General features: G+C 33.8%; 1 protein-coding gene across 1 annotated transcript; it reads right to left on the bottom strand.

Annotated features, from left to right (window-relative positions):
* Positions 1-1,239: 1,239 nt before the first annotated feature.
* LOC112030128 (basic leucine zipper 43) lies at positions 1,240-2,251 on the bottom strand. Its single transcript, XM_024062812.2, has one exon. The coding sequence runs from the start codon at positions 2,096-2,098 to the stop codon at positions 1,574-1,576; it is 525 nt and encodes a 174-aa protein (XP_023918580.1). The 5' UTR covers positions 2,099-2,251; the 3' UTR covers positions 1,240-1,573.
* Between the last annotated feature and the right edge of the window lie 9,924 nt (positions 2,252-12,175).

Below are 12,175 nucleotides of genomic sequence, written 5' to 3'. Positions count from 1 at the left end.
ATTTTTGATATCATGGAAACATAATGTTGTAGCAATCAAGAATATTTTGAAAATATTGTTTGACTTTCCATTGGGCTTGGCTGGGATTGAAACAAAGTTCCGTGGGACAGAAAGTTTGTCAAAATGCCGGGGAATCTGCCATTGGCAGAATTTAAAGTGATCGAGACTAGCCTGTCAAGTGTCAACAATATAACTATGATGTCACATGGTTCATCCATATGAATCAAAATATGCTTATCCTTTGTTTGATTTCTGTGCTTCTTAGACAAACAGATTTCTAACCCAGATATGGTTAAAGGGAAATATTTAAGCCACTGCTAATTTTACTTTTAAATGTTTATAAATGGTAATAAACATGATTGATATCATTTTCCTAAGGTAATAATTCTTGAATTAACTTTTGAGTTTGTATTTAAACACATCAGTTTACAAAACTTATGTGATAAAATTTGTAGAATCTATACACGAAATAAATACAAATCGTCTGTCCTGCCTTTTATGGTCTACTTTATATTCTAAGGAAATATCTTCAATATATATGTATCTACTATGTGCAGCCCCACGAGTAAATGCGCATGAAAGACAAATTCTGAAAAAATGGAATGTGGGGTTTTGTGGGGGTGGGATTGGGAGAGGCCAGGCATGGTGGGACTTGCTGACGCAGTAGCATATAGAATTGTGGAAGAAGTTACTGTTCAAGAAACACCTGAAACGTAGGCTCTACATGACATTATCCAAGTTGGAGAAAACAGTGTAAGCTTGGCTGATCAAAGTCAGGCAGGCATTGATGCTCTAACAAAAAGCTGAAAACAGTACTTGGGTGTTTTAGTGGATAGCCTTTTCAATTGTTTTTGCTTGCTATGGTAGTTATTTGTATGATGAGCCACTAACACCAGCACCTCCACCACCATTTGTCATGTTGGCCCTCTTATTCCGTGCAACACTAAACTGGTCATGGGGCCTCCTTTCAGAGTGTGACTCAAGCTTATACCCACATGGGTCTCCCACTCTTGCTTGTTCTTCCCCCTAATTTTTGGCATTTGAATATAATAAATTATTACTTCCTCTTATGGTATGGATAAAAGATTTTGTATTACCCAATTAAACATTTTTCTATTTTTCCCCTACTGTGTGCAGTTTCATGTTCCTTCCTGATTGATCAATCTGATGGAAACCGGTGATCAAAGTGGGTAGTTTTTGAATAAAATGCAAAAAGATGAAGTCATTATATTTCTCAGATGGACTCAACGGAAATATCATTTTCATGATTTCTACTACACAAGGTGCATGATACGTATCTATGCGGCAAGAGGAACTGCAAACAGTTGCATTAAAGTATTGATTATAACGTTAATGTAAGAGAATTTAACAATTTTAAGATAAAGTGGTCTGTTTTTTGCATTGATGGCAATAACAATAACAACCATAGTAGACATAACTCATAAGCAACATAGACTTGTTTTATGGAAAAATAAGAGCCCTCATATGACTCACAAAGTCTATGGAATTGAAGGATAGATTGGTTTGAGAATTCAGCTGTGAGATGAGCTGTGTTGAAAGAAACCTATTGACCCTATTCCAAGTCTCTCAAAGCAGTTGTGTAAGGACTGCCAATTTGCAGCTCTGTGAGCATTTGGCGAAGATCTATAGCTTCCTCCTTGAGCCGTGCATTCTCCTGAAGAACCTGCTCGTGGGACTCGGTTACACGATTCAACTTATCTATCAGCGTGTGGTTCTCTGTTCGAAGCCTAAGAACCTGTGACCAGAGCTCATCAAGGTGCTTTTGTTTCCTCATCCGTGACCTGCGAGCGGATTCTCTATTAGAAATCATTCGCCGCTGTTTCCTTTCATCGATGATACTGAGTTGATGTTCCTCATCAGCTTCATCAGAAGTAGAGTTATTGCTTAAACATGAGGACTGTGGAGTAAATTCTTGGCCTGGAGGAGGGAAATGAAAGTTGGGTAAGTTGCTTAAGAATCTATTGAAATAAAGGTTTGGTGTGTTGCTCATACTCTTCATCATGCCAAAGTTAGCTGGAATTGAAATCGGGGTTTCGGGTGCTAGATAGTGGATTCCTGTGATCTCACCTGGAACCATGGCTAACTCAAACTAAGAAGAAGATAATCTATGTAAGATACTTGAAAGGGTGTATTGCAGAGGTTGTTGAAGAGGACGGGAGGACATCATGAAAAATGGAAGGTTTTTATAGGAAGAAAAAGGCTAAAGAAGTGGGCCATTTTGAGCAACAAAGTGTAATAGTGTCAGGCTTACATGAGCAGAATTTGAGAAGTTAATAACTGGAACTATATAATGTATGCGTGAGGCACCATATGTATCTCCATACAAACCACTTTACATCATATTCATGTCATTTTGAATTCATGTCATGAGTTAGTGACTTGTGTAGATGTATATATGTATGTGTATATATGTATGCAATAATGAATGTACATGCATCTATAGAAAATTTAAGATTTGGATAATCATCAATAATGCTTACAAAAGAGAGAAGTTCGTGAAGTTGGGTTGCAATAATTTAGGTAAGGAACGTTTGGAAAAAGAATTTAAAAAGACACATAAGAAATGGTGTTAAGTCAATCCCATGAGAATTTTTCCTGAGTGAGGACCCTAGCCAGTTTCAGAAGAACATTGGAACTTCAAAACTCCTAACAGCCAATGACTCCTTATGATTGATGACGTTAGGAAGGTCAGTTAAAAAGGCAAATTATTAAATAATATGTAGTTTTGATGATCCTTTTTATTACAATTTTGATGACTCACCAAGCACTTCATTTTGGATTGGAGGGACCCATATCATGATGCAATTATCTAAATAGTTAAGATCAAATACCCAAATGCCAACCATCTCTGTCTTCTTGAGCTTGCATATATGGAGTTGAACTTGGTGCATGATTTAACATTTTATGCGTATTCCTGTCCCTGTGTGAGCTTGTGACCATACTATTAGTATCCTAATTAAAGGACAAGTGGCACCAATGGGAAACTACAACCGTAATAAATATATTAGATATTACATTAATTAGAAATTACAACAATATTAGCATAATATGATTACCACGTCAAGATGAGATAACAATTCTTCATTTAAAACATGAGAAGTGGAACGTGTCAATTGTATTCTGATTATCAAAATTCAAAAAGAAAAGTTAATGCTTGATGATAACATAGTGGGCGAGTGTTTTAAAAGATTAAGAATAGAGCCCCAAGTGTTGTAAATAAATAATATTGTCCATAATTTTCGAATCCTCAAGTGTATATAAAGTCTCACATTCCGCGCAAAGAAACGTCTTAAACTATATAATATCTCATGTTATCTTACTTCTATTTCGTTATCTTAGGGTTTTGTGTAGTCTTATGAATGTGTTGATGCAAGTAAATATCAATTGTTACTTCGCATTGCCATTATAATGGACTTAGTGTTACTAATATAGTTACCCCCGAACCCTCGATTTGAAAGAACCACTCCTGATAGAAAGGAAATACATTTTTGTTGAGAAAGAACGGACCCATAAACCATAGAAATAAAGTCAAATTATGAAATCAAAGGCGTGTTTCATTAATTGACATAGTCTGTGACCAAATCCACGCATAAATTAAAAAATATAGGGCATGCTAACGAATACTCTTAAGATATTGGTTAATAATCTAGCTAAAAAAAGTTTTTATAAAAAAGAAAAAAAAATTAATGTTTTGACAGTTTTTTTTATTTCTCATAAAAACTTTCTTTAACTGGATTATTAACTAATGAAAGAAAAAAAAAAAAAAATTTGACAACCTTTTTCATTTCCCATAAAAATAATATCAAAACTTTTTTAAAATAAATTGTTAACCAATACCTTAAAATCACTCATTAGCATTTCTCCAAAATAAATACAAACGCATATTTTAACTGGATTATTAACCAATGAAAGAAAAAAAAAAAAGTTTTGATAGTTTTTTTCATTTCCCACAAAAGTGATGTCAAATTTTTCTTAAAAGTGATATCAAAACTTTTTAAAAATAGATTGTTATCCAATACCTTAAGGCCACTTGTTGACATTTTCTCAAAATAAATACAAACACATACTCCTTGGCCTTCTCCTCTTTGTTTTCACCTAGTCAACAGAGAATTTCTTGTCAGCCATAAAGTGCCTCGATATATAGAAATATAGCAAAATCAACCATTTCAATGAATAAACATCTCACACTCTTCCCAGATTGGAAGGCGGCTGAACAGGCCATGAAGCTAGTGTCAGATTTAAAAGAGTAGTTATTTATTTATTTATTTTTATGAACACACACTTTGTTATAATTTGCTGAAGCACCTTGTTATAATTTGCTAAAGTAATTGATTGTAAATAGTAAATTATTACTTTTATATAGATCTACAATTTTTTTTAAAAATTTTTTTATATCGTTATATCAAAGTTGTGGCAAAAATTGTCGTACAAAATGCATTAGCATCAGGGAATGAAAAAAAAAAAAATCTATTTTGAATCCTCAAACACTACTTTATCTATTTTACCAACCTATTTTACAACTTACTATACATCTCAGTTTTTATTTTTACATACAATTCAATAAAATAATATAAAGTATTATTCTCTCTTTTCCTCCCACTCACTTTTTTCTCTTCACACACAACCACAAGATTAAAATAATATATATATATATATATATTTTACAACCTATGAACAATAAGGTATTGTTCATAGGTTGCACTTTTTTTGAAGTTTAACAACTCCAATGGGGTGGATTTTGGGTGGCTTAGGTTGTAAAATAGTAACCAAAGAGTGTTTACACCCCAATGCTAGAGCTCTTAGGGTTTTGGCCCTTACACTCAGCACATTTTCCTGTAAATCATATCCCTCTTTGAGCTCCTACTTCAAAGTGGCTCTTCATGGGACAACCATCCTAGCTAGTCTTTGTTGGGGGCGGATCTTGCACGTAGCCACGTGTCTTCTGCTGGAGGTGTGACTTTGCTAAACCTGGGCTTGTTTTAGGGAGTTCAATCCGAAACTCTACATTGGGATGCATAGACCAATTGATTTCGGTGCATTTTTAAGTCTACAAAATAGATAAAGCTCAAAGTCTTAAAATCATGATAATTGTTGAAATAAATAAATAATATGTTTAGCATAATAGATTTGATTACATGGTGAGTTGAACGTTATTATTATGTGTGTTAAGTGATGTCTATTAAAATGATTAATTAATTGTCATATGTCCAATAATGGGATGAGTCCAATAGTCCATATCCAACTGTGGTATAGTTCATGTCCAATATAATAAGGTATGTCTAGCAATGATCTATGTCCAAATAATGTATGTTCAACAATGGTTTATGTCCAAATAATACATATCCAGCTGTGATCTACGTCCAAACATTACACATCAATAGTCGTTCATGTCTAAGTAATATATGTCCATCAGTGGCATATATTCGAATAATATATGTCCATCAGTGGTTTATGTCCAAATAATATGTCCAGCGAATGTTCATTAATGAAGTATTAGTAAGATCACGTTTTATTAAATAGTGAGATGATATTAAAGTAACTTGCATCCAGCAGTACAATAATAATGAGTTAATATATGCTTAATAATGTAATTTCAAAGATGGAGAAAACATTGACTTATCTTTTATGTTTCTGATTCCAGCTGTATAGCATTACTTTATTCTTTATATGATTTGTGGTTTCAGCTTTATAGTATTAGTGAGCTGATAACATTCTAGCGGCATAGTAACATAAGTCCAGCGATACAATGATAATGAAGTAAAATATATTCAATAATGTAAATTTAAAAATAAAGACATAATGACTTATATTTATGTGGTTTGTGTCTCCAGCTGTATAACATCAGTGGACTTGTAACATTTCAGCAGCATGATAAAATGAGTCTAGCGGTACAATGTGATATTATGAGTCCTTTCATGGTGACTTTACAATTGAAGGGAAAAAATGGGCGCAACTAGAGTGAGAGGGAATATGTCTAGCCGTGTGCATAGGTTGGTTATGTTTATCCCCTTTATCATGCATTTAAATGATTTTCTCCATGTAATGTTCTTTAAGTTTTTAGTCAAATATGAGTGATTTTGCCTTCCACGAGAAGGGCTTTTAAAACTATAAGTTTGTGCCTTTCATATGAAGGGCTTTTAGCATTATAATTATATGCCTTTTATAAAAGAGCTTTTGTAACATGTTCTTGAAAGAGTGTTTAATATCTTTTAAGATGTATGGAGATGATAAAAAATATATATGTTTTGTGAGAAAATGATTTTCTCCATGTAATGTTCTTTAAGTTTTTAGTCAAATATGAGTGATTTTGCCTTCCACGAGAAGGGCTTTTAAAACTATAAGTTTGTGCCTTTCATATGAAGGGCTTTTAGCATTATAATTATATGCCTTTTATAAAAAGAGCTTTTGTAACATGTTCTTGAAAGAGTGTTTAATATCTTTTAAGATGTATGGAGATGATAAAAAATATATATGTTTTGTGAGATATGGTGTTTGTAATATGTATAGGAATTATATGTAGATACTTTATAAATATGGATCTTGTATATAATTACTTTGTGAGACATGGAGTTTAAAGATATATGAGAAGTATGTATAAATATTTTGTGAGGAATGTGTTTGTAAAATATAGGGAAGTATGAGAGATATTGAGGTTAAATATAGTAAATACATGAGATTATAGTTGCTGCTGCAATGGCTTTTGTGTTATGATAATGAGTTATGTTTCTTTCTAAGAGAAGAGATTTTGTAAGAGAGATGGAGAAGGAGATGAAGATATGTTCATAGGCAGCAAAATGATGAAGTTTCAGAATATTAGAGTGTAGGAGAGATGGATAGTAGTGCTTGTAATAGGTGTTATCTAAGAAAAGAGATTTTGTAAGAGAGATGGAGAAAGTATGAAAATGTTTAGAGATATGGGCAGCAAAGTAATGAAGTTTCAGAATAAGAGAGTGAGAGAGGGATGGATAGTGTATAATGGTGTGGTGAGTTGTGTGTTGCTTGATCCTCTTTATATAAAACCAAGTATGTAACTAAGTTTGAATTAGTTGAAAGGAAAATCAGCAAATAACTAAAGGTTTTTGGCAAAACAAGTGATTTCCTTAGTTAGGGTTTTTTTTTTTTTTTTTTTTTTTTTTTTTTTTTGTTTTAGCTAAAAGAAGAAATTCTGAGCCTTTAATGCTGTTGGAGCTGCTGTTACAACTATTAGTCACAGCTGTTAGCTCTACAACAGTAGTTGCTGCAATAGTTGACATTATTGGATAATGTCATCTAAATGACATCTTTTGCTGGAGGAAAATATTTAGCATTAAATTCTTGGTTTGGCTGAAAATGGTATAATATCTTTTATGGGATCCTCCTATTTCTGGTATTGTAGCTAGAGGCTAAAGATTTGGCTTAAAATGGTAGGATTTCTTTTACGGGATCCTTACTTCTTTTGGTATAGCAGGTAGTTGCTGGGATTGACCATTAATAGGCAAGTGATATCATTTTAGGACATATGTCAACTACCTAAATTGCTGCTGGAGCTATTGCAATTGTTGTTGGAGCTACTGCGGCTTTTGCTGGAGTTGTTGCAGCTTTTGCTGGAGTTAAGGCAGTTTCTGCTGGAACTATTGCTAGTATTCTTGGCTAAGTTTCCTCTTTTGGAAGGTTACATGTTTAGTCTATGGCTTTATTACAATATAATTTTGGTTAGTAATAAACTAGTTGGTTGATATTTAGTAAAGTTTTAGAGATGTAATTATGGTCTCTTTGTGTTTTAACCAAATCTTGGAGAGCAAGGAGAACATTTAATGTTAGATATGAGATATTAATATAGATTTAGCCATGTGCTTGGAATTGATTTAAATGAAAATAATAATATAATTTATATGAAATAATATAATTACATTTTTAAACTTATATTATACGATAAACATTAATTTTTATGTAAAGAGCATGGGAAGTTTTATCATTCTAAGTATTGTATGATATGAGAGGCTTACCAGATGCTACCTATTGCATACTGAATCATCAGGGTTCAGGGAATTGGGGAAGACATGCCAAGCAACATATTTTCCTTTATCAACATTGAATCGCTGGAGCTTTACTGAACATATTTCTTGGCCCTCCAAACCACGACTCCTAAAATTCCCTCGACGAGACTAATGAGCTTAGATCATGAGCCGAAAATGAAATAATGTATCATGAGCTTGAACCATGGGTTTTGATGAGATAATATCATCATGGGTTTTGGACCGTGGGCTTTGGCATCATTTTGTGTAAATATGGGCTCTTTTGGGCTTTAAAATAGATTTTCTCAAAATTCATAATAATGTTGATGTGGTGCCGGTTGCCAATGAAATAAAGTTATGTGGCGTAAAAAATTTGTCCTCAACAGTCCTTAAGCAAATTAAATGAGACATAGGATTTGTCTAACCTTTAAGAGCACTGAAGAGTGGATCTATCCTAAATATTTATAGTGCACAACCATCCATTATCAGGCTTAAAATTACCATACATTCTATCTCAAATCATCCGGACACAAACTGAATAAATACATGGTGTACCAAAGCCCACAATTGAATTTTGACCATAATATAATAATAATAATCTTAAGTTTATTAACTTAGTCACATTCATCCAATTTTAACTTCTAAAAAAAAAAAGAAAAAAAAAAGCTCAATTAATAAAAAGTAAAAACCCAACAATAACAGCTTAGTGATATTCGATGCGAACCATGTTGAGGATTAGAGTAAATCAGAAATAACGCGTCTTAAAAGAAAACTCGATATCACTATAGATCAACAGTTCACGTGCATCATCATGATTTGAAGGTTCAGTGTTTTTTTTTTTTTTTTTTTTTTTCAAGTTTAACAATTTTTGTTGTTCTTTCAGGGCGCATCAGCATTTGGCACCTTTCTCACCATCAACGAAAAAATATAGAAATAATTTATGCTCTTGTAATCTAATTGCCTGAACTACCTTATCAAATATATGCTATTATATTGGACCTAAAAGTGGAAGCGTCTCACTTAGAGAATAATCGATCATATATTCTTGTTTATCTATTTTTAATACATTGTCCTCGAGACCCACATGCAATATGATAAACAAAAGATGAACGATTAAAGATGATTAGATCAAAAAAGTCTTGGCAAATCTAGAGGTAGCAACTTGCAAACGTTTTACTTTTTAAATTTTTAACTGAGTTCAATATTCTATCCCAACCTTTCTTGTTTCCACATTTAAAAAATACACAGTTTAGGTGATTCCCCACTATAGAACTTCCCTTCGGCATCCTAATTCTAAAGAAAAAACGGGATAAGAATTTTGGACGATTAAATAACAAGATTCCATGAACGGCCAAGCCAAATTCATGTTGGGACGTATTATGGAATATGTTTGGCTCCATTGTGCTTTATGCATTATCTTGGCATATAAATCAGTAATTGTGCACCGGGCACTATCTGTAGGCAGTCATCAGCTTTGATAAGAATATAGAGAGAGAGACTAAGAATAATATGTATATTTTGTGTATTTAACACTATACAATAAAGAGTCTTTTATAAGCATAGTATGTGTGAAATACAAATAATATGAGTGTACTACAAATACTATATACTGAACCCAAGCCTAGTGGGCTAGACTAACATATACTAACATCCCCCCTCAAACTCGAGGTGGCAAGGAGGAAGTCAACTGGAGTTTAGATATAATATCTCGAAGATGACCATGTGAATGAGTCTTGGTGAAGATATTAGCAGGATGGTCGGCGAAGGAGATGGAGTACAACTAGAGATTGCCTTTCTTGAGATGTTGACGAGTGATGTGGCAGTCAATTTCAATGTGCTTGGTGTGGGTGCAATGGGAGGGGAGTACACCTCAGCTGAGTGGACCAGGGCAGAGAAAAGAAATGGAGTTTCCACATAGATTAGGTCTAAGAACCACTGATTTACTACCAGAGCACATGTCTGGAGTTTAGATATAGGGATAGAAAGGTGTTAAACACCCAATCCCACCTAACCTGTGGGTCAGCTTCCACTAATTGTGTCTTACATCTTAATCTCATTAAAAGTTCGTTCAATATTGTCATTCTAGACTTACACACACACTACCATACATCTAGCAATCAACATGGCAATTTTATCCCTAAACCCTAACATACATCTATCATGCATATCACATCTCAAACCTAGCATACATCTATCATGCATCTCATATCAAACTATATCCAAGGCAACAAACAAACAAGCATATATCATCAAGGTAGGAACATAAGCATGACATCAAACAAGCATGTGATGGGTACCTAAACATCCAACTAAGCATGTTCATACTTATTATCAAGTTAAACTCAAATGAATGTCCATATGAATGCATGACTTACCTCACTCACATTTCTACACCACAACACCTATGCATTAATGCATGATCAAGTTATATGCATGTTCATGGCACATCAAAGAAAACATTGAAAAGAAACCCTAATCTGGCATGTGAAGAACAAACATTAAACAAAACATGGAGGCAGAGACTCAAGAACATGAAATGAGAAAAGGCAGACGCATATGGTATAAATAAAATAAAGAAACAAAAGCGAAAAGGTTTGGATTAGGGTTTCTGGACATGAGTATACATGCTCATACATAAGGCTTGCGTACGCTACCTAGTTGTATGCGTACACATACTTCGAGTATACGTGCGCATGTAAAAAGCATGCGTAAGCGCACACACTCTAACCCTAACCCAGAAAACAAGAACAAACTAGAACTGAAACTTAACACTAACAACCTAACATGCTTAAAACAATAAAATAAAGAAAACATAAATTAAACAAGCATATTATAACCAAACTAAACAAGAAAAACAAGTAAAAAAAGGAAAAGGAAAAGGACTTAGAACATATACCTCAAAACACAAAGCTCCTTAGCTTGATTTTGACCGTTCCTCTCAATCAATGTCTTCACAATCAAACATTAGTGATTAGTAATCTTAAATCTCCAAGATTATTACCAGAAGAGGCCTCAATTAGAAAAATATTGACTTGTGGATGTTTTGTGAAAAACTCCCTTTTTCATTCACTATTTCTAGTTAATCTTATGTTTTCCCTTAAGATTTTTTGTGTGTTTTGAAAAGCCACTATGTATGGGCTTTTATAGTTTGAAAATGGGGGTTTGGAATAGTTCCTAGACGATGTAGGATTCATTCCAAAACTCAAACTTTAATGTAGAAAATTTGTCTTTCATAGATTCTGAAACCCTAACATGTGTACGCATGCCCGCGTATGCATACGCATGCATGATGCATGAAGCATGCGTATGTAGAGCTTAAGCATGCGTGCGCATACGCGTGTATACATACGCATGCCCTAGGTTTTCTGTGGTCTTTATTTTTCAAAAATAACTTATTTAATTCATAAAAAGAGTTATATTTTCCAAAAATAATTTCCTTAAGTCAATTTCAATTTAATTGGGCCATTTCCCAACCTTAGGCTTTCGAATTTCAACATCATTGGGGAATAGTGGCCCGAGTCATAAAGGGTGTAAAATGCGGTGTCTACACTTGGTGCGTTCACAAAAAATATATTTATGAGCAATGTGAATAGCATTGCAATTATCACAATAAAGAGAAGTTCCTGTGGGCTATGAAGCTTCCATGTCAACCAGCAAGAGCCATTGAAGGCAGACAAGCTTAGTAGCGGTGTTAGAAAGGACACGATACTCAATCTCGATACTGGAATGAGAAACAATTTGGCATTAAATTCCAAGGGAGTGCAGACGGTTTTGTTGTCTGGGAAACCATCCTTGGAGAGAATATCAAAAGCATATTTAGTTTATGAAAAATAGTATCCACCAAAGGAAGAAGCAACCTCAAGCCCATGAAAATAGTTGAGAGTGCCTACATCTTTTATCTTAAAATGTTGACTATGAAAGTGTTGAAGAGCACAGATACCTACAGAGTCATCTCCAGTAATAATCATGTCATCATCATAAAGGAAGAAAATAGTGATACTAGCAAAGGCCCACCATCCAAGGGAGTGAGTTTGGTGTTGAATTCCAAGGAAGTGCAGACAGTTTTGTTGTCTGGGAAACCATCCTTGGAGAGAATATCAAAAGCATATTTAGTTTATGAAAAATAGTATCCACCAGAGGAGGAAGTAACCTCAAGCCCA

Source organism: Quercus suber, unplaced genomic scaffold, assembly GCF_002906115.3.
Source record: "Quercus suber isolate HL8 unplaced genomic scaffold, Cork oak 2.0 scaffold_101, whole genome shotgun sequence".
Taxonomy (NCBI): Eukaryota; Viridiplantae; Streptophyta; class Magnoliopsida; order Fagales; family Fagaceae; genus Quercus; species Quercus suber.
Note: the sequence above shows the minus strand (reverse complement) of the source record. Positions and strands in the feature narration are given on the sequence as shown.